The sequence below is a fragment of the Macroventuria anomochaeta genome (assembly GCF_010093625.1).
Source record: "Macroventuria anomochaeta strain CBS 525.71 unplaced genomic scaffold BU25scaffold_1, whole genome shotgun sequence".
Classification (NCBI taxonomy): domain Eukaryota; kingdom Fungi; phylum Ascomycota; class Dothideomycetes; order Pleosporales; family Didymellaceae; genus Macroventuria; species Macroventuria anomochaeta.
The window spans coordinates 1461635-1484068 of record NW_022985362.1 but is presented as its reverse complement, the minus strand read 5'-3'; the positions used below and the strand labels follow the sequence as shown (position 1 = coordinate 1484068).

Genomic DNA, 22434 nt, shown 5'->3' with positions numbered 1-22434 from the left:
AGATGTCAAATGATACTGAAAAGAGATTACCCGGAGGCTAGAGTAAACAGAAGAGTACAAGTCCACGACCCCTATGGCGTTAGTGCGTTCGAACGGCGTGTAGTCAATATTCTGTGGATTTGCTCTCCAATCCACTCCGTCTAGAACTGCGTAGTGTTGACGCATTTTCTGGCAGCAACGCAAGCAAGTAGGTAGCGACCCAAAGCTGTAGCCACCATGTAAGGCTCTCATTTCGCAAAGATGGCATTTGCGCAAAAATCTTCGAACATAGGATGAGCCCGGAAGGCGATGACTGTGGTTGAGTTGAAAGACGGCAGTAGTTTGCGAGGCTTGGGGCAGGAGGCAAGTGGTTGAGGCTGCTTGCCCCACACTGGATCTCCGCGTCACTTTCGCATTTCTACCACCAAACACCACCCTCAACACTCTCCTATACATCATGCCACTTGTTCAGGCCTTTGTTGTGAGCGTATTCGATAACTCAGCAAAACACATTGTCGTACAGACACTTATTCTTGCCATGCCTTCCTCTTGCCTTGATTAGGCTAGAAGACATGCATGTGAGCTTATCAGCCCCAGATGATCATGTACGGATATAAAAGGCGGGGAAGACGGGAGTGCTCCACGAGGGGCATTGTCCTGCGCCGTTATGCATACTGACGATAATATGAACGGGACTGCCTTCGAAAACTACGCTCAAATCCCAATTGCAATCGTTGGCGGCGGCCTTGGCGGCCTTGCCCTAGCCATCGGTCTACTCAAGTATGGGATACAGGTCCATATCTACGAATCTGCCGAAGCCTTTTCCGAGATAGGTGCAGGTGTTGCATTTGGTATCAACTCGATAACGGCCCTGCATCTAATCGACCCGAAGCTACTCGAAGGCTACAAGAAGCATGCGACATTCAACGCCGATCACGACCGCGCCAGCACATTCATGTCTTTCCGATGGGGCATCGATGAGATGAAACGTGACGGACACAAAGCAGGGGACGTGATGTGGAATCTGGACGATGATTGGCGATCTGAGCGCGCCGAAGCTCTCGGTGTACGGACAAGAAGTTGCATTCACAGGGCACGTCTGCTGGACGAACTTGTGGCGTTGCTGCCAGCAGATGTCACAAGCTTTAAGAAGAGCTTCGTGACTGCTGAAGAGCAAAACGATGGATCGCTCAAGCTACGGTTCGCAGACGGCACAACTGCTTCGGCCAGCGCACTCATCGGTTGCGACGGGATCAAGAGCAAGGTACGAGAGCTTGTATGCGGCTCAGGTGTTCAAGCCACCTACGCTGGGGAGGTAGCCTACCGAGCTATGGTACCCAAAACGGATGCTGAGAAGGCCCTCGGGTCCGATCTTGCGTTTAACGGACACATTTACTGTGGTTATGGCGGATACATCGTTACGTATCCTGTCGAGAATTGCGACTTCGTCAACATGGTTGCCATACCGCATGATTCAGGCGAGACCTGGACCTGGAGTCAGAATGAGTGGACAGTGCCAGCGACTGCCGATGAAATTCGTCAACGCTTTAAGGGGTGGTATCCTTCGCTCATTGATATAATCTCTGAATACAGTTTGCCCAGTAAATGGGCCCTGTTCGACCTGCAGCATGACGCGCCGTATTACAAAAGTAAGATTTGCTTACTTGGTGATAGCGCCCATGCAACAACACCACACCTCGGCGCAGGCGCTGGGATGGCAATGGAGGATGCCTACCTGCTGAGCAATCTGATCGCCTCAAATGGCAGCGTTGCGCATATTGAAAATGCGTTTCGAGCATACGACGCTGTAAGACGGCCACGCACGCAAAGCTGTATCGAGAAGAGTCGCAATGCAGCCATGGTCATGGACTTTCTGGAACCGGAGATCGTTGATGATACAACGGCATTGAAGGAGGCTCTGAGGACGTCATACAAATGGCTCTGGCACGAAGATCTAGAAGCACAGCTCTGCAAAGCAAAGCAGTTTCTTTAGAAGCCTTGACGTGTCGACTGTGTAGAGATTGCTCATGACGGTACTCGTCAAGCACAAACTCCAGGATTGTTGCTCGGATTTCGAATCCCATGGTGCTCAATTCCGGTCTTCGGTATATAGCCGCTGACAAATCTACATCGTGCTCCAGATAACGTCATTCGTCTTTGACAACTAGCCTCGGTGTACACCGCTGTACAGCGCGAAAGTAGGAAAATTCCATGCCAATCTGCCGAGATTGTCCGGCGACTGATTAGAAACAATGAAGGATGTATATAGGTTGAGCCTTACGTCTGCATCAGTTACGATTTTCCAGCAGTATCACCGAGTCTCGTTCTTCACGCAATATACCCCTCGAGTTCAACAACTTCACACTCTATCGCCAACATGTCCGACTCACGTCTTTTCAAGCCACTCAAGGTTGGCTCGATTGAGCTCAAGAACCGCGTTGCCATGGCACCCTTGACACGATTCCGTGCAAGCGACAGTCACACTATCCTTCCCTTCGCAGCCGAGTACTATGGCCAGCGTGCTTCCGTCCCCGGTACCCTTTTGATCTCTGAGGCTACTCTCATCACCGGTCAGCATGGAGGATACCCTAACGTGCCTGCAATCGAGACCCAAGAGCAAATTGATGCCTGGAAGAAGGTCACCGAGGCCGTTCACAAGAAGGGAAGCTTCATCTACCTCCAGCTCTGGGCTCTGGGACGTGTAGCCAATAAGGAGTACGCTCAGAGCCAAGGGATCACTGTCAAGTCCTCAAGTGCCACCCAGCTTTCCGACGACCTTGCTGTTCCTAAAGAGATGACTGTTGAGGAGATCAAAGAGACCGTTGGTGCATACGCTCAGGCTGCCAAGAACGCAATCGAGGCTGGATTTGACGGAGTTGAGATCCACGCTGCCAATGGTTACCTGATCGACCAGTTCCTCAAGGATACCTGCAACAAGCGTACCGACAACTATGGTGGCTCTGTTGAGAACCGCAGCCGCTTTGCTCTGGAAGTTACCCAGGCTGTTGTTGACGCTGTTGGTGCCGACAAGACCGGTATCCGTCTTTCCCCCTTCAGCGAGTTCCAAGGCATGAAGATGGCCGACCCCATCCCACAGTTCTCGGACATCATCAAGAAGCTCAACACCTTGAACCTCGCATACCTGCACATGGTCGAGTCCCGTATCTCCGGCAACGTCGACGTCGAGGGGTACGACTCTCTGAAACCTCTTTACACTCTGTATACCTCCAGCCCTCTTCTCGTCGCTGGCGGCTTCAAGGCAGACTCTGCCCGCAAGCTTATCGACGAGGAACTCAAGGACCGCGACGTTGTTGTCGTCTTTGGACGTTATTTTATCTCCACACCTGACCTTGTCTTCAGGCTGGAGAAGGGCATAGACTTCAACCCTTACGACCGCGACTCTTTCTACATCCCCAAGAGCGAGAAGGGCTACACCGACTATCCCTTCAGCGAGGAGTTCAAGCAGACTGTGAACTTGTAGAGAAATAGTAATGATCTTGCATCAGCACGGCGTTCAGGATTGGGAAAAGGGCATTGCATGAGTGATGATATCATCAGTTCAGACTAGACATTAGACGTCCAGTAAGTGAACTTGTCGAACAATCACAAATAATTTGCAAGTATCATATGTTATATCAAGCGCGCGTTCACAGATACGTGAGATGTTTGGTGATGGTGCCAGGATGCAGTAACATGAGCAGCTGACGGTCTAGCCGGGTTGGCATAGTTGTCAACAATCAAATCAATCAATTCTGATCCCTCGACTTGAATTGGATTGAGACATCTTTTCAGACGCTTGATTTGATTGGTGATTAGAAAGATTGGATTGATACCTATGCCTTTTAGGTCTGATAGACCCACTTATAGGCCCACTCAGGGGTGAAGGACCGAGGCTGATGTCACATGCGTTCTTCTCACCCCCTTCCTCTGCCTTCCTCCCTCACACTTACTCGATAGCTTAGTGAACCAATTCATCTAAGTATATCAACCAGGTTCTACCTTACCGGCTTGATTGAATTGAGATTTGCAATCAGTTCAATTAATTTCAAGCAGATCAGGTCGATTGTTGACCACTATGCCGATTGGTTCAGGGTTGGTGCGTGCGGCTGTGGACCAGAGCTCAGCCTTGCAGCCTCTCCTCTTTCATCATTCCCCTCATCAAACAGTTTCTCACGCTCATCGCTAGGTACACTGCATCGATCACTTGGCCCCCTGGGGATCCATGTGCTTTCTGTCACTGGGAAAGCATGTGTGAACGGCGTCAGACTGGGGCTCCAGGCTGAAAAGGCCGCCCAACGGGGCTGCCTCTGCCCGCTTTGCCTGTTTGACGCGATCAATCACAAGATCTAGGTACACCTCCTAGCATTCACCACATAGCTACTGCACCCTGTGGGTTTTCAGCCTGGTCGTCCTCAGGACTAATATAAATCTCAAGCGACTCCTGCTTCTATGGGATTGAGACCTCCTATAGTTGTCTAGAGTACACCATTGTCCTGGAATCGTTATGGCGGATCCTACCCAGGAGGAGTATCCTTTCGGCCAGTTTCCCTACACCGCCGCCCTTGACGATGGCATGGCGGCTTGCAACCTATGCACTTGATGTAACTAAATCTCGGTTAGGCCAGCTTGTCAAGCAAGAGTTGAAAGCCGGTATACCGTCCTGGTGGTCTGAAGGCTATGCGGAATAGTCAAGCGCCGAAGTGCTAGACCACCATCATGGGAAGGGTAAAATCCGGCGCTGTAACGACGCACGAAATAATTGCGCAATAGCTTTCGAAGAGACTAGCAGCTGACGGTTTCAAACTGAACAATATCCACGACGATCGGACTAAGGATCCTGCTGATCCTGAAGGTCCTGAGGTGTGGAAAGCCGACAGGCTGAACATCCTGGGGTGCCTGAAGTTCGGGAGAGAAAGTAGCAAGGCGCATCTTGGTGGCAAAGTGTGAGGAAATCGACAGAGGTTGATCTACTCGATTACCGGACTCAATCAAGCAGTATTTTTGAAACACGTCTTTCTGCGGCTCCCTTGTATTTACGTTATAGCTTACATTGAGATAGGTGTTGCGAACTCCGTAATGTTATAATCGATGTTTCCGTATCAGCAAAATCAACAACTGACACCCTAGAAGGTCAAGAGCAAGTGAAAGAGCAAGATAGGCTCACGAAAATTCCTAGCTATCTTACCGTGCGTGCACTTACATCCACTTAAATCAACGCGTGGTATTGTGTCCTCACGCCTATATTTTCGACCCACAGCCAATTCTGTCCTTGATTCTTACACCTACAATATACAACTCAACCACCCTCAACGAATGCAACCGCCAAAGATGCGTTCGCCCCTCCTCTGCTTCCAGTTGCTCACGCTGGCCGCGACGAGAACAACCTCTTCACAATCAACTACTGCTTCATGTGCGACTACGATCGCCCACAGTAAGGGTACTGTGCAGGTTCAGAACCAAGCCGGCATGGTATCGGATTTGGACTACGGGTGGGTGAAGTCGACGTACCCATGGAAGGAGCCACCGCAGAGGCCGCAGAAGCACTGGTGATTTTGTCAGTCACGGTCGGTTCGGAAGACTCGAGTTGCACTGCTACTGTGGTCTCTCGGTCTTCAAGATGCTTCCAGGATTGATGGACTTTGACTAGAAAGGGTTTGATGAGAGCAAGGCTCCGCATGGCTGGATATGGATACTGCATGCCAGTGCTGGGAAATAGAGAACCACAATCGTAAACTCGACTATCGTATGTCGAAATGAAGTGCGACGTGAAGTCATGATCTTGTAACGGATGCGAACCGTTGAGACCGAGTCAGCTAATCGAGGAGGAACGGAAGGAGGGAAGGAAGGTAAGCTCAGCCTTGCCGATGATGTCAGCTTCGATGGTTTCGCAAGCACGCAACCGGAGGGACTCTCGTCAACGCAACGTCCTTACCTCAGATATCTGTGCCACCTCAACATCCCTCCACAACTCCATACCCCAATCACGACACCCTCCCAAGCCACGCAGATAGCCGTCATCCCGAGGGTCCCCGAGCTTACAGTCCCAACGAAATCCTAAGGTCTCAACATCTGCACGTCCACAGGTTCGCCCCGTACCTGCAGGCAGCCGTTAGCCCTCTCAACGACCTGGCACCGCCAAGGGCACCCCCCGGGGGAGTCTTAGAAACGGTGCGCACATCAGGGGACACCGTCCTCTTGTAGTTAAATCCACCGCGGCGTCGCAAGAGGCTAAAGCCACCGCGGTGAAAGACCTGTGTCACGTAGGGACATCAGGTACCCGCTTCTTTCGCCGTCACATGCCAGAAATTTGCTGGCATGTGAAAGCGCACGGGCAACGCAATCGCGATTTGCGCACCGAAAAAGAAACTGACACCGAAGGGAGACCCCGACTTTAGAGCTTGAGCACTGATTCCCGTACCGTAGTTTCCGTTCGCTTGAGAAGCGAGCTGTGGCCAAGGGCCGTGGTGTCGGGTTCTGGGGGTTTGCATGTGTTGAGCTTATCTCGACGACAGGGCGGGACTAGTGGGACATGAGGGGCTTTGGCACGCAGGCGGTACTTTCCTCTTGCTGCAGCACGTTATCGCACGCACGCATTCCAAGGTTCAAATTATTGTGCTTATCACAGCTTGGGCAGGTCAAATCATTTGGAAATTGTTTTGAATTGCATTACAATGAGTAACAAGGTGGTATGCTGGTCTAAGCAACGAAAGAGGCTCCCAAACACCCACGCCTAAACTAACAAATACATCATCTCTCTTCAAGATTTTGAATCGTCCTCCATCTATATGTATAACATCACACGCAGTGCACACACACACAAGTCTCCTAGAACTGTGCGATCGCGACAGAGACAGCCTGTTCGTCTGAGTGGCTGATGCTGATGTTGATGCTCTTGACACCCACGCGCTTGGCCTCTTCCTGAGCGTGACCAGAAAGCTGGCATGATGTTAGCACTGAAATCGTTATCAATCTTGGGTAGGGAAGCTTACCTCGACGACCGGCGCACCAGTCTCGTCGTTGCCAATCTCGATGTCCTTCAGGGCAGCACCTGCACCCTTGCCCTTCACACCGAGGGACTTGAAGACTGCCTCCTTTGCTGACCACTTGCCAGTGAAGCTGGCCTGAGGGTTGGCAGCCTTCTGGCAGTAGGCAATCTCCTTCTGGGTGAAGTTGCGCTCGATGAAGGTATCGTTCTCGATGTTGATGGCGCTGATACTCTCGACGTCAACACCGACCTTGGTGTTAGCCGAGGCAGTAGCCTTGGTCAGGGACTCAACCATCTTTTGGGTCTCTTCAGCCCTCTTGTCCTTCTTGGGGTCCGCAGCGACCTTCTTTGGGTAGCTGTAGGTGGCAGTCTTCTTATCCATGGCAACACGTGCACGGGGGTTGAGGAAGACCTCCTGCATCTTGTCGTCCTCGTAAGGAGCCTTGTCCTTAGCGCGGAACATGGTGTTATTGATGAGGCCATCGTGGAAGTAACGGTACGCCTTCTTCTGGCGAGCCTCAACCTTCTGCTTGTAGGCAGCAAACTGAGTGTGCTCGAGAGCAGCGTAGAGGTACTTGGGGTGGATACCAATAGCCTGAGCACCCTTCTGTCCGAAACCGAAGGAGGTGACGGAGAAAGCCTTGATGCCGTCGGTCTGGATTGCCTGCGAAGGGTAGACGATGTAATCAAACTGCTCCATGATCTTGTCGACGTTGTCCGCGTTTCGGTTACCAGGCACAAGACCTGAGTTGAGAACCTGCAAGCAGCCGTTGAACATCCAGGCTCCAGCAGCACCCTTGGGGTGACCAGTAAGATACTTCTGGAAGATACCGAGCAATGCGTTACCCTTCTTGCGGCCGAGGTGACGCATTTGTTCGCAGATGACGCTGGACTCGTTCTTGTCGTTGGCGACAGTAGATGTGCCGTGGAAAGAGGCGACGTCAAGGTCATCGATGGTAAGACCCCAAGTAGCAAGGGCACCACGGAGAGGCGCAATGCGGGGATCCTTCTTCCAGAAGTTGTTGCCAAGACTGTTGAGAGCATCCTTCTCTTGTCGCTGAGCCTCAAGCTCAATATGGTTGGCGCGCTCCTGGAGATACTCAGCCTCACTGAAGTCCTCGGAGGCGGAGTCCTTAATTGCGGCGACTTCCTCCTGGAGGTACAGAAGCTCAGACTCCTGCCATTGCTTGATTTGCTTGCGGCGGAGATCCATCTGGCGCTTCCTGTACTTGATGTCGAGCAGAGGCGAGGGGAACTTGGAGGCTTGTTCACGAGCAGTAGTCAACACACCCTTACCAGGAGCAGGGACGGAACGACCAATCTTGTCAGTGGCGGTAGCCGTGAAGCCAAGAACACCATAGATGGGAAGACCCATGTCGAGCGCCAGCTTAGCATCCATGATGACCTGCATACCGCAACCTTGCGATTCCATGAATCCGTTACGGGTTGTGGTGGTAGGACGGGACATCTCCTTGGGTGTACGACCGTGAGCAAACTCATCTTCGGCGTTACTGGTAGCCTTCATGTTGGCAAACTCGTAAGAGCCCTCCTCCTGGAAGTCGTCGAAACCACCAACGAAGCAGACGCGAGCCTTGCCCTCGACAATGGTATCGTAACCGATGTCAATGGACTCGACGGCAGTAGCGCAAGCACCGACGGGAGTCTTGATGGGTCCCGTGGACGACATGAGCAACATGTTGACCCAGGCGCTCATGGTGTTGATGAAAGACTCCTGGAGGATATCCTTCTGAACAGGCTTGTCAAGGAAGCGGTCCTTGTACATTCCCCTCAGAGCAGTGGTACCACCGATACCGGAACCGACACAGTTACCGACTTCAGACAAGTGGACATACTGGTAGAACTCGTAGGGGTCGGTGATACCACTGGCAAGCAGACACTCTGCTGTCGACACGAGGACGAAGAGGGTGACCGGGTCGACTTGGGAGATGATGTCATCTGGGACACCGTACTTCTTCGCGTCCCAGCCGGTGGGGATCTGACCAGCAACAAGGCGATCGAAGCGAAGAGCCTTGGGGATGATGAGAGTAGCACCCTTCTTCATGCGAACGGTGTACTCGCCGGACTCCTCGATGGCGAAGATCTCGACCTTGTCGCCATGCTGGCGCTTGAACTCCTCGGCAGTCTCCTTCGAGGCCTCGAAAGGGTCAAGGTCCTCCTCAATCTGAATCTCCTGCATAAGCTGCTTCTTGTTGGGATCATAACCGTTGAACAGCTCTGGTTCGATGAGACGGATACCGCTGTGCTCGAGAATGTACTTCTCGTACTTGGGCTTGACATCCTTGTCATCGACGGGTGCGCCGGTCTTGGCGTCAACCCAGCCAGAGTAGCTCTTACCCTTGAGCGGGCCGTTGTGGTTCTTAATGAGACCCATGATCCAGGCCATCTCGAGACAACCCTCGAGCGAGAACTCGCCGTAGGCTTCCATCTCCCAGCGGGTCCTGGAGTTACCCCAAGGTCCAACTTCAGCGAAACCGGTAACGACGACAACCTTCTCAAGATCGACCATACCCTTCAGGTCCTCGTTGAGAGGTTTGACCTCGGCATCCCAGTCGGGCAGCTTGGGGAAGTCGAACTTCATGTTGGCTCTTGGCTCGATCTTGGCCTTCTTGTACAAAGCCTCGCTAGCCTCGCCGTGGACAACCTTGTTCTCGATAGCGTTCTCCTTGATGACAGCCCTGCGGACATCGCTTGTCTCGGTGAGCTCCTTGCGGAGATCGGTCATGAGGTCCTTGAGATTGGGGATGTACTGGAAGCCACCGTTCAGATCAGCCCAGACAGGCTCGATCTGGCAGAGGTTGACGATAGCCGGTGCCATCAAACCAAGCAAGTTGAAGGCCATCTCCTGCTGAGAGAAGGTGCGGACACCGTACTTCTCAATACCCTCAGCAACGATATTGTTTGCGCCCATAAGACCAGTACCACGAGTCCAGCCGATGACAGCACCGCAAATGGTGAGGTAGTTGCCCCAGCTCTCTGAGTGCCACCTTGAGAAGAGAGTCTCAAGAGACATCTTCGACTCAGAGTAAAGACCATCGTTACCGAAGGTACCGTGGTTGGGGGAGAGGGGCAGGATAACCTGGGCGGGGCGAGTCTCGTAGCCGAAAGCCTGCTTCTGCTTCTTGACAGCACCAAGCATGCGGAGGAGGTTGGTCAACATGATACGATGAGCAAGCTCGGACTTGGAGTCAATGCTGTCAATCTCACGACCGTTCTCGGGAATGGCAGCGAACGGAACAATGAGATCAAGGTCCCAGCCCAAGCCCTTCTTGGGGTCGTAGATGTAGTCAACGAGTGCCTCAACATCCTGGTTGCTGCCCTGGTTGAAGGGCACGACGATGAGCTGAGAGCCACGAGCACCATAGCGGGTGTACATGGACTGGTAGTACTCAGTGACTTCGCGGGAGAACCTGGAGGTGGTGACAACGACCTTGGCACCTCCGCTAATCAGACCCTGCAGGACCTGGGCACCAATGGAGCCAGCGCCAGCACCTGTCATCAAAGCGTACTTGCCCTGGAAGGTGACACCGTTGTTGGCGGCGTTCTCGAGGCAGTCAAGGTAGACACCAGTCAACTTCTTGCTGTATTCCCAGCCGTGGTCATCCTTCCTCTTTAAGTGGAGGAAAGGAATAGTCTCAACCTTGCCCTGCTTGGTAGAGCCGTTGGCACGACCGTTGCGGCCACGCTTTCCATTCGCGCCCTTGCCGTTCTCGCTAGGCATGATCTGACCCTCGTTCATTGAGAGAGAGCGAATGACGTTGCTGTACAGGCTCTTGATCTGCAGCTGTGATGACTTGGAAAGCTTGTGTTGCTGCTTGATGAGCTTGTAGATGCGTTGCAGGTCGTTCTGAACCTTTGTACGGTTGCCGTACTCCGAGAGCTTGCCTCCCTCAGCCATTTCACGCACGTAATGCTCCAGCTTGCGGACACTTGGGCGAGGAGCCTCCTCATAGTTCATGTTGCCGCGAGCATCGATCTCAAGGTGGGGCGCGGTAGGCACGGCGACGTCTTTGTAGACAGGGGGCTCGTTGAGGACGTCTCGGCAGTTGTCGATAAGCTGCTGGCCGAGCTCCTTTGCAAGCTCGTAGGTCTCGCCGCGCTCGGTCGGGCAGTGGTCCATGTGGTACTGCATGAAGTCGAGGAGGAGAGGGTTCGATCGGTTCATGATCGCAATGCAGCGGCTGACAATTTCACGATCAACAGCCTTGAGCTTGCCAAAGATGATGTCGTAGTACATGGTAAGAGCGTCTTGACGCGCCCAGTTCCAGGACGAATCGTAAACACGCGCCTTGAGAGGAGTGAATTGAGGCTCAATTCCAGAGGCGTAGAACTCGCCGTGCTCGGTTGTCCAGAGGTCCAATTGCGCCTGGAGCGCAGACTGTGCCTTTGTCGAGTCGACGAATGACTTGTCGCCAGCGCGCAGGTCGATCTTGAGGTATCTGGCAAACAGTTCCAGCTGCTGCTTGAAAAGCTGGCGCTGGTCCTTGGTAAGGGCGTCGATGGCCGCAGGGTCCATCATCATGCCTCCACCAGCACCGCTGCCGTCACCACCGGCCACAGGGGCGGACAGACTGATGCCCGCAATTGAGGCGTACTTGTTGGCCTGCTCGTCCAAGAATGCCTTTCCGTCATTCTCAGAGCCAAGACGTGCCGCTGGCTCATTTGTGATAGCGAGCAGCAAAAGTCCGTCCTGTCGTCCCTGCGCCAGACCCCATCTTGTCTCCAAGTGCTTTCGCACAGCTGTGATGTTGAAGCCACCAGGCATCTTGGAGGACACCATACGGGCAATGAGGGAGGAGGACTGCTTTCCAAGCTGACCATTGAAGGTAGCCTGCATCGAAGCACCGAGCTCGTCGAGAGGAGTATCTTCGGGCTTCTCGGGCGTGGAACCGAATTCCTTGCCCAAGTCTCCGAGAATTTCGTTCTGAAGAGTGGATTTGCCTGTGGCTGGTTAGCTCGAGTCTTTTCGAATAGCTTCAATTGCTCACCTCCAACCAAATCCTTGATGGCTTTGCTCAGAGGAATGTCCATAAGAGGCTTTTTCAACTTCTGGGCGACCAATGCCCGCAGAATGTCGGTCGCTGTGACTGGGGCATCCGGCACCTGAGCAGCTGGGCCAGCGTTGGAAGCAGGGGCGGCAGCCGCGGGAGCTGCTGCTGCTGCGGGTGCTGATGAAGCTGCTGCTGGAGCGCCTCCGCTGGCAGCTGGTGCCGCCTCTGGCTCGTCCTCGACAGGGTCCACATCGTAGTAGATGTCTTTGGCGTCCTTGTTGTAGCACAGAATCTGACGCTGGACTGACAGCGCCGCATCGTGAGCTTCATATTTGGAGGCCAGTGTGCGCTTGGCCATCACACCGAGTGTGTCTGCGGGGCCAATTTCGACGATGCGCTCTGTGGTGTTCTCGCCGAGGACCACATCCTGCGTCTCAATCCACCTCACAGGCGAGGCGAATTGATATGCAAGCAGCTCAATGAGCAGCGTGTGCGAGAGCTCCTGCTCGACCTCGGGACGCATGGTGCTGGGAATGCGTGGAGTGTAGGTGGGTGGTCGAGTCGGGGTATCAGAGAGATGATGCCAAAGCTCGCCGGAGCTCAATGGGTATCTCTAGTCTAGTACACGGCAAAAGGAGGGGTATAGTGTCTAAAGGAAGGAACAGCAACGCTGGGGAGGGAGCGTGCTGGAATTAGGATGAAGATGGGTGTTGCTCGGAAGCTTGGGGACGGGTGAGGTAAGTCCCCCAAAGGCAAATTATTTGGAGTGGTGGGAGAGCGGACGGGTGCAGTAGGAACACAGCATCCAACGCATTGACTGTTTATCTCGTTCGAATGGAAGAGACTTTACTGGACGTGTCCTTTGGTCGTTGAGGATTTGTGCACCGCTCTAAAAGTCACGCACCCCCTGCGGCCTAGCCGTCAATGCTCTGGCTCTCAACACAAATTTCGCCAGTCTTGCGAGAGATAGCCACCAAAGGCGGTGGGTGTTGCGAAGCCAGTGCGGGCCAGGGTACACACCACGTCGGCCCACACCCGCTTTCAACACTGTGCTCAACAAGCTGCAGCCCTTGGACGATGCGGGGTGTCTTATCAGAGTACCGTTGGCGTACGTCAGACTGAGGAATGGGCACCCGTTGTTGATCCGCTGGTGCGCCCATCGCAGCTGCCGGAGTGTTGCTTTGAGGGGTCCTTCCTTCCCCAACGCTTTGGCCGCAGAAGGCACACCCATGCAAGTGCCCTCACCCCTGCAATGCTAGTGCGGGTCCAAAAGCGCCCGAGTTTTTGGAAGTCAACAGCTCGCCGCGGATAATAGACACGCCATTCTGCGCTGCCCGGCATTTTCCTACATCTCCACTCGCCCAATTGACCCTTCCCTCCCCTCTGATTACTCCTCATATACCCTTTTGCAACTGCTGCCTGCTGCGGTGGACATCTTGCACCCACACAGCACACCGCACATCGCAAGGGAGCTGCGAGCACTAGCAGTCCTGACGAAATCCCGAGCACACCAGGTTGATTAGTTTCTACCTGAGCAAACAGGTACGCATTGGGTCTTTGTTGCGAAGAGGCGACGTTGTGGAAGATGTGTCTTGATCGTGGTGATCTTTGATAGCTCTTTCTCAGAGCTTAAGCGCACCTTCCTCGAGTCCCGCCAAAATCGAATGAAAGCTCACAGCACCTCAGACGCACCTTCCTGTGCACATCGTTCCTTCCATATATCTATAATTTAGCCCAGATCTGTCTTTTAGAGGTATGCACCATTTTCATCTCAATGTCCTTTGATGTCACCGAGATCGCCGCACCAGCGAGCCCCTCATAGCCAAAATCCAGAATGACGAAACTAATTCGAGCTCGATACAGCTTTTCAGGCGTCAAACCGCTCAGCATGTACGGATCAGGCCAGCAGACCGGCATCTCCACGCCGCGCTCTGCAGCAAATCTGCGCCCGCTCATCCTCACCCACGGCTCGCTCGAGTACACCCTCCTCATCCCAACCGCCCTGCACTTCAATGCCCAGCAATTGAGGGACACCTTCAAGCAGACACTTCCCGAGCCCACAGACGAACTCGCCCAGGATGACGAGCCATCATCAGTCGTCGAGCTGGTTGCACGTTACCTCGGCTTCATTGCCAAGGAGGTAGAGGAGGGCGAGGACCCTGACTCTTTCGAGGAGGTCCTCAAGCTGGTTCTCACTGAGTTCGAGCGCGCCTTCCTGCGGGGCAATGAGGTGCATGCGCTGGCCGCCACGCTGCCAGGCATCACTGCGAAGAAGCTGGAGACAGTACGGTCATACTACGCGGCTCGCGCTGCCGTTGAAAGGCCCATCAAGCACCACGAGTCTGCCCTCTTCCGCGAGGCTTCTGACGAGAACGCCTTCATCTACGCTGTTCTGGGCGGCCAGGGCAACATTGAGGAGTACTTCGATGAACTCCGAGAAATTTACAACACATACCCCTCGTTTGTGGAGGATTTTGTTGCGGCTGAGGCACAACATCTGCTGACTTTGTCGCGGGACCCGCGCGCAGAGAAGCTGTACTCCAAAGGCCTGGATGTTATGCGATGGCTCAACAACCGTGAAGCTCAACCTGACACCGATTACCTCGTCTCAGCGCCTGTCAGCTTGCCGTTGATCGGTCTTACACAGCTTGCGCACTACGTTGTTACGTGCAGAGTGCTCGGTAGCCACCCCGGACACATCCGCAGCCGTTTCGCTGGTGTCACTGGTCACTCTCAGGGTGTTGTCACAGCTGCCGCAATCGCGGAAGCAAAGAACTGGGAGACTTTCGAGAGGTCTGCTAAGAAGGCAATTGAGATCCTTTTCTGGATTGGTACACGCAGTCAGCAAGCCTTCCCCAGGACTTCTCTGGCTCCGAACATCCTACAAGACTCGATCGACAACAGCGAGGGTACCCCAACTCCTATGTTGTCGATTCGTGACCTGTCCCGCAAGGCTGTTCAGGACCACATTGACGCCACAAACGCACACTTGCCCCAGGACAGGCATATTGCCATCTCGCTGGTCAACAGCGCACGCAACTTCGTCGTCACAGGACCTCCAATCTCTCTGTACGGTCTCAACCTTCGTCTGCGTAAGGTCAAGGCTCCTACTGGTCTCGACCAGACAAGGATACCCTTCACCGAGCGCAAGGTTCGCTTCGTCAACCGCTTCCTCCCCATTACCGCGCCCTTCCACAGCCCATACCTCGCCGAAGCGACGAAACAGCTCGAGGATGACCTCAAGGACATCAAGATTGCTGCGAGCGACCTCGGTGTGCCCATGTACGATACACACACTGGCAAGGATATTCGCGAAGATGGCTCGGACAACGTTGTCCCTGCTCTTGTGAGGATGATCACCAGCGATTCTGTTGAGTGGGAGAAGGCTACTGTCTTCCCCAAGGCTACTCACATTCTCGACTTCGGTCCTGGTGGCATCTCCGGACTCGGTGTGCTCACCAACCGCAACAAGGAGGGCACTGGTGTTCGCGTCATTCTGGCTGGAGCTATCGACGGTCAGAACGTCGAGGTCGGCTACAAGCCTGAGCTCTTCGACCGCGACTCTGAGCATGCTGTCACTTATGCTGTCGACTGGGTCAAGGAGCATGGTCCGAAGCTTGTCAAGACATCTACTGGCAAGACCTATGTTGACACCAAGATGAGCAGAGTACTCGGCTTGCCTCCTGTCATGGTTGCTGGTATGACACCCTGCACTGTCCCCTGGGACTTCGTCGCAGCCACCATGAACGCTGGCTATGAGATTGAGCTTGCTGGTGGAGGTTACTACAACGAGAAGACCATGACCGAGGCTATCACCAAGGTTGAGAAGAACATTCCTGCTGGTCGTGGTATCACCATCAACTTGATTTACGTCAACCCCCGCGCTATGGGCTGGCAGATCCCACTCCTGGCCAAGCTCAGAGCTGAGGGTGTTCCTATCGAAGGTTTGACCATCGGTGCTGGTGTACCTTCTATCGAGGTTGCCAACGAATACATTCAGACCCTGGGCATCAAGCACATGGCCTTCAAGCCTGGCTCCGTCGAAGCTATTCAGGCGACCATCAACATCGCTAAGGCGAACCCTACTTTCCCGGTCCTGCTCCAGTGGACTGGAGGTCGTGGAGGTGGTCACCACTCCTTCGAAGACTTCCACCAGCCCATCCTTCAGATGTATGGCCGCCTTCGCAAGTGCGAGAACCTCATTCTCGTTGCCGGTTCCGGTTTCGGTGGTGCGGAAGACACGTACCCCTACCTCACTGGTAGCTGGTCGACCAAGTTCGGATACCCTCCCATGCCTTACGACGGATGCCTGTTCGGCAGTCGCGTGATGACTGCTAAGGAGGCCCATACGTCTCCCTCGGCCAAGCAGGCTATTGTTGACGCTCCTGGCCTTGACGATGCTGACTGGGAGAAGACCTACAAGGGCCCTGCTGGCGGTGTCATCACTGTCCGCTCCGAGATGGGCGAGCCCATTCACAAGCTTGCTACTCGCGGTGTTATCTTCTGGCACGAGATGGACCAGAAGATCTTCGCGCTGGACAAGGCCAAGCGCGTTCCCGAGCTCAAGAAGATGCGCGAATACATCATCAAGAAGCTCAATGAGGATTTTCAGAAAGTCTGGTTTGGCAGGAACAAGAAGGGCGAATCCGTTGATCTGGAAGACATGACGTACTCTGAGGTCATTCAACGCATGGTTGATCTCATGTACGTCAAGCACCAGTCTCGCTGGATCGACCAAAGTTTGAAGCGTCTCACCGGCGATTTCATCCGCCGAGTTGAGGAGCGCTTCAGCAAGTCTGGCGGCGAGTCGATCATCCAGAGCTACGATGAGCTCAGCGACCCATTCACAACGCTTGAGCAGGTCTCCAAGGCCTACCCTGAGGCCGATCAGCAGTTGATCAACGCTCAGGATGTTCAGCACTTCTTGCTGCTTTGCCAGCGCCGTGGACAGAAGCCCGTGCCCTTCGTTCCTTGTCTTGATGACACCTTCGAGTTCTTCTTTAAGAAGGACTCTCTGTGGCAGTCCGAGGACATCGAAGCCGTTGTTGACCAGGACGTCGGCAGGACCTGTATTCTACAGGGTCCTATGGCCGTCAAGTACTCCACCAAGGTCGACGAGCCAATCAAGGAGATCCTCGACGGTGTTCACGAGGGCCACATTAAGTACTTGCTGCACGACGTTTACGGCGACGATGAGTCCAAGGTCCCAGTAGTCGAGTACTTCGGCAGCAAGCTCCTCGCGGCCTCAGAGGGTTTGGAAGTTGACGGTCTCACCGTGTCTCAGCTCGAGAACAAGACAATCTACCGTTTGTCACCTGCGCCGAACGCGACCATGCCTGAGGTCCAGTCGTGGTTGCAACTTCTTGCCGGTAACACATACTCGTGGAGACACGCGTTCTTCACTACCGATGTGTTCGTCCAGGGCCAGCGTTTCCAGACCAACCCAACAACCAGGATCTTTGCCCCCGTCCCTGGTATGACTGTGGAGATTGCCAACCCCAATGACCCCAGCAAGACCTCCATCACAGTTAAGGAATTGCACCACGGCGCGAAGTATGTCAAGACTGTTGATGTCAGCTTGAAGGATAACGAGATCTTGCTCAAGATGTACGAGGAGCGTACTGCTCTTGGATCTGCTGTCGCTCTTCCCTTCCGTTTCACGTACCGTCCTGACGTTGGCTACGCGCCCATCCACGAAGTCATGGAAGCTCGCAACGACCGCATCAAGGACTTCTACTACAAGATCTGGTTCGGTGACGAGGCCTGCCCATTCGATGCTTCAGTCACATCCCGTTTCGATGGTGGCCGTGCTACTGTCACTAGCGAAGCTATCAACGACTTCGTCCACGCCGTTGGCAACACCGGTGAGGCCTTCGTCGACCGACCAGGTAAGGAGGTCTTCGCTCCCATGGACTTCGCCATTGTGGTTGGCTGGAAGGCGATCACCAAGCCTATCTTCCCTCGTGCCATCGACGGGGACCTGCTCAAGCTGGTCCATCTCTCCAACGGCTTCCGCATGCTTCCTGGTGCAGAGCCTCTGAAGAAGGGTGATGTTCTCGACACTACTGCTCAGATCAACGCCGTCATTAACCAGGACTCTGGTAAGATGGTCGAGATCTGTGGCACTATCACCCGTGAGGGCAAAGCTGTCATGGAGGTCACCAGCCAGTTCTTGTACCGCGGCGCATACAGTGATTTCGAGAACACTTTCCAGAGGAAGACTGAGAAGCCAATGCAGCTGCAATTGGCAACCAGCAAGGATGTTGCTATCCTGCGCTCAAAGGAGTGGTTCAACTTCGAGGAGCCCGAAATCGACCTCCTGAACAAGACCTTAGTCTTCAAGCTCGAGACTTTCCAGAAGTACAAGAACAAGACAATTTTCTCCGAGGTCGAGACCATTGGTGAGGTTCTTCTTGAGCTGCCAACCAAGGAAATCATCCAGATTGCATCCGTCAACTACCAGTCTGGAACCGCTCACGGCAACCCTGTGGTCGACTACTTGGAGCGCAACGGTTCCACGATCGACCAGCCAGTTCACTTTGAGAACCCCATTCCTCTGCACGGCAAGGCTCCATTGACACTGAGGGCTCCAGCATCCAACGAGAACTACGCTCGTGTGTCAGGCGACTACAACCCTATTCACGTTTCTCGTGTCTTCGCCAGCTATGCCAACTTGCCTGGTACCATCACTCATGGTATGTACTCCAGTGCTGCCGTGAGGAGCCTGGTCGAGACTTGGGCTGCTGAGAACAACGTCGGCCGCGTCAGGAGCTACCACGTCAACCTTGTTGGCATGGTTCTGCCTGATGACATGCTCGACGTCAAACTCCAGCACGTTGGTATGGTCTCAGGTCGCAAGATCATCAAAATCGAGGTCAGCAACCAGGAAACCGAAGACAAGGTCCTTCTTGGTGAGGCGGAGGTCGAGCAACCGACAACATCCTACGTCTTCACCGGTCAAGGTTCCCAGGAACAGGGCATGGGTATGGAGCTGTACAACAGCAGCCCCGTTGCTAAGGAGGTTTGGGACCGTGCCGACAAGCACTTCATGGATAACTACGGTATGTTTACTCCATACTTCTTTGAAAAGTATCCCCTAATCAGTTCCAGGTTTCGCCATTACCAACATCGTCAAAAACAACCCGAAGGAGCTGACTATTCACTTCGGTGGTCCTCGTGGAAAGGCTATCCGTCAGAACTACATCTCGATGACCTTCGAGACCGTCGCTACCGATGGATCCATTAAGTCTGAGAAGATCTTCAAGGAGATTGACGAAAACACGACTTCGTACACCTACCGATCGCCCACCGGTCTGCTGTCGGCGACGCAGTTCACGCAGCCGGCCCTTACCCTTATGGAGAAGGCATCGTTCGAGGATATGCGCTCTAAGGGTCTCGTCCAGCGCGATAGCACTTTCGCTGGTCACTCCCTTGGAGAGTACAGTGCGCTTGCTGCGCTCGCCGAGGTCATGCCCATTGAGAGCTTGGTCTCAGTTGTGTTCTACCGTGGTCTTACCATGCAGGTCGCCGTCGAGCGTGATGAGACTGGTCGTTCCAACTACTCCATGTGCGCTGTCAACCCCAGCAGGATCTCGAAGACTTTCAACGAGCAAGCTCTGCAGTACGTTGTTGAGAACATTGCGGAGACAACTGGCTGGCTTCTCGAGATCGTCAACTACAACATTGCCAACATGCAGTACGTCGCTGCTGGTGACCTCCGAGCTCTTGACTGCCTCACTGGTGTGACCAACTACCTCAAGCAGCAGAAGATCGATATCCAGTCTCTAATGCAGAGCTTGTCAATGGAGGATGTCAAGGCTCACTTGGTCGAGATCATCAAGGGCTGCGCTGAGCAGACCGAGGCTAAGCCCAAGCCTCTCGACCTTCAGCGTGGTTTCGCTACCATCCCGCTCAAGGGTATCGATGTGCCCTTTCACAGCACATTCTTGCGCTCTGGTGTCAAGCCCTTCCGAAGCTTCTTGCTCAAGAAGATTCACAAGACATCGATCGACCCGTCCAAGCTGGTCGGCAAGTACATCCCCAACGTCACTGCGAAGCCGTTCGCTTTGACCAAGGAGTACTTCGAGGATGTGTACAAGCTCACAAACTCGCCTAAGATTGGCAATATCCTGGCCAACTGGGAGAAGTACGAGGAGAAGGAGGAGACCACTGCCTCCGCGTAGAGTCGATGAGATGTCGTGATTTGGGCGTTGTGACGGCCGTTTGCTTAGACTTTTGATATCCGGTGGTAAAATAAGCGCTTTTTCGTAGAGATGATAAACTTGCAATTTGTACTACAATTTATTAATGAGCTTTTACTCTCTGTCTTGTTTGCATTTCTTCGTAGTCATGCCGATTCCTGAACCGATCTGTGACCTATCCTCTCATCGTAATACCACATACCCGGGTGGGAGTCCTTGTCTCAACTAACCGGTAAGACCTCCAAGCAATCCAGACAGACCTCCAGCTCCGGCCTAGCCCTGACCTTGACCCTCTGCGCCAGCGCCAGCACCACCTCCCAATCCTCCAAGCAGGCTAGTCAAACCGCCAGCGCTAGCGGCACCCTGGCCTTCGCTGCCTGGAGTAGCACCGTCCCCAAGTCCTCCGAGCAGGTCAGCCAGTCCACCAGCACCAGCACCGGCCCCAGCACCTGCATCAGCGCCCACACCACCGAGCAGACTGCTCAAGATGCCGCCGATGTTGAGGCCACCACCTTCTTGCTGCTTCTGACCGCCAGCTTGAAGTGCCTCTTCTGCGGCTTGGTTCTGGCCTTTGCCTTCTCCTTTGCCGTGACCATTACCATTCCCGCTTCCTCTCCCATTACCCTGTTCTTGCTGCCCATTCCCAGCCTCCGTACCATTGCCAGCGGCACCAGTCTGATTTGCCACAGCGCCACCACCCACAATCTCAGAAGCATTGCCCGCAGCAGCTTGTTGACCCTGCTGCTGCTTGGCCTGGTCGAGTTCTTGCTGCGCTTGGTCGATCGCTTGTTGGGCTTTCTGCTGCTCTTCGGCAGCCTTCTGCTGGTCCTTTGCGGCGCGCTCAGCGTCCTTCTGGGCCTGCTTTGCGTCTTGCTCGGCTTGGTTTTGGAGTTGTGCGGCTTGGTCTTGCTGTTGCTTTGCTTCTTGTTGGGCCGCCTGGAGAGGTTAGAATGTGTTGCTGGAGTGTGGAAGATTGGAATTTACCTTCTGCTCTTGTTCGGCTTGCTTTGCTTCTGCTTCTTGCTGTTTGGCCTGTTGCTTGGCTTCCTGCTTGGCTTGCTGTTGGGCGTCTTGTTCCGCTTGAGCAGCCTGGGGATGTCAGTATAGTGTATGCTGCGTAAAGGTTGGGTCTTGGGGACTTGTTGTGGAACGTACCTTCTGGTCAGCAGCCGCCTGATCCTGTGCAGCTTGGTCCTTCGCGGCCTGGTCCTTTGCAGCCTGATCGGCAGCAGCTTGATCAGCGGCGGCCCGGTCTTGTGCAGCCTGTTGCTCGTGTGCATTCTGTGCCTGCTCGGCGGCAGGATCAGCACCTTGAGCCTGTTCCTCTTGCTGCTGCTGTTGCTGTTGTTCGGTGAGGGCTGCCTCTTGCTGCTGCTTGGCATCTGCTGCTTGTTGTTGCTGCTCAGCTGTGGATAATTAGAATAGTTTCGATAAGGTAGTTACAAAGAGACATACCCGCTGCATTACCGCCGGCCTGTTCGGCTCCGAGCAGAATGTACTCCTGGTCGGCAGCGACACCCTCCTGGTTTGCTTTACCCCTGCCCTCTCCTTCTCCCTTCCCTTTTCCTTTGCTGCCGGCTGGTTCGGTGACATTGGCTGCAGCTGGTGGTGCAGGTGGCGCAGCAGCCTCTTCTGCGGTGCCTTTGCCGTTACCGGCGGATTCGGTAGCATTGCCTAGGGCGGCGAGAGCTTCCGGCGGTGTTGGTGGTGCTACAGCAGCCTCTTCAGCAGCACCCTTGCCCTTCCCTTTTCCCTTGCCGGCGGGCTCAGTAGCATTGCCTGGAGCCGCGGGAGTTTCCGGTGGCGTTGGCAGTGCTGCAGCCTGTTCGTTATTGCCTTTGCCCTTACCCTTTCCTACGGCTTGCTCGCCTTCAGCAGCATCCTCTTGAGCGTCTTCAGCGTCATCCTCGTCATTGTCGCCAGAAGCCTGGTTCTGACGCTGACCTCCACGAGCAGCCAAGAGGGCATTGCGAAGTTCGAGTGTACGCTTGCGAAGGCCATAGACGGAAACCTCCTGTCGTCGATCAAGTCCAGTGACGGGTATGGCAACATTCTCAGTCCCACTAGCGACGACTGGGTCCGTGACGACAAATGGTGCTGGAGCTGCTGTCACCAGCGAGGCAGACAGCAAAGTAAGAAGGGAGTATTCGATCTTCATGATGGTAGGGTGAAGAAGAAGATTATCGAGAAGATTGAAAAGAGGTGTATCAGATCAACTGTTTGAAATAGTAAAAGTGAGCTCAGCTCTCCCAAGAAAGAA

The 22434-nt window shown here is 54.1% G+C and overlaps 6 protein-coding genes across 6 annotated transcripts; 4 read left to right on the top strand and 2 right to left on the bottom strand.

The window, feature by feature from the left end:
* Nucleotides 1-664: 664 nt before the first annotated feature.
* On the top strand, nt 665-1972 carry BU25DRAFT_328901 (mannitol 1-phosphate dehydrogenase; the record flags this gene model as incomplete). Its single annotated transcript, XM_033699546.1, has 1 exon — nt 665-1972. One exon carries the CDS (start codon nt 665-667, stop codon nt 1970-1972), a length of 1308 nt encoding a protein of 435 aa, XP_033567887.1.
* Nucleotides 1973-2356: 384 nt separating this feature from the next.
* On the top strand, nt 2357-3597 carry BU25DRAFT_464910 (FMN-linked oxidoreductase; the record flags this gene model as incomplete). Its single annotated transcript, XM_033700136.1, has 1 exon — nt 2357-3597. One exon carries the CDS (start codon nt 2357-2359, stop codon nt 3458-3460), a length of 1104 nt encoding a protein of 367 aa, XP_033567886.1. The 3' UTR covers nt 3461-3597.
* Nucleotides 3598-5450: 1853 nt separating this feature from the next.
* BU25DRAFT_405564 (uncharacterized protein) lies at nt 5451-6191 on the top strand. Its single transcript, XM_033699813.1, has 3 exons — nt 5451-5543; nt 5783-5825; nt 5885-6191. Exons 1-3 carry the CDS (start codon nt 5490-5492, stop codon nt 6178-6180), a joined length of 393 nt encoding a protein of 130 aa, XP_033567885.1. The 5' UTR covers nt 5451-5489; the 3' UTR covers nt 6181-6191.
* A 430-nt stretch (nt 6192-6621) lies between these two features.
* On the bottom strand, nt 6622-12816 carry BU25DRAFT_356311 (uncharacterized protein). The gene is made up of 3 exons (XM_033699604.1): nt 11971-12816; nt 6969-11923; nt 6622-6915 (listed from the first exon to the last, which is right to left on the bottom strand). Exons 1-3 carry the CDS (start codon nt 12494-12496, stop codon nt 6805-6807), a joined length of 5592 nt encoding a protein of 1863 aa, XP_033567884.1. The 5' UTR covers nt 12497-12816; the 3' UTR covers nt 6622-6804.
* Nucleotides 12817-13861: 1045 nt separating this feature from the next.
* On the top strand, nt 13862-20286 carry BU25DRAFT_381344 (beta subunit of fatty acid synthase; the record flags this gene model as incomplete). The annotated part of the gene is made up of 2 exons (XM_033699664.1): nt 13862-19034; nt 19084-20286. 2 exons carry the CDS (start codon nt 13862-13864, stop codon nt 20154-20156), a joined length of 6246 nt encoding a protein of 2081 aa, XP_033567883.1. The 3' UTR covers nt 20157-20286.
* Nucleotides 20287-20447: 161 nt separating this feature from the next.
* BU25DRAFT_416866 (uncharacterized protein) lies at nt 20448-22332 on the bottom strand (the record flags this gene model as incomplete). Its single annotated transcript, XM_033699905.1, has 4 exons — nt 20448-21110; nt 21159-21263; nt 21330-21580; nt 21630-22332. The coding sequence occupies 4 exons, from the start codon at nt 22330-22332 to the stop codon at nt 20448-20450; spliced, it is 1722 nt and encodes a 573-aa protein (XP_033567882.1).
* Between the last annotated feature and the right edge of the window lie 102 nt (nt 22333-22434).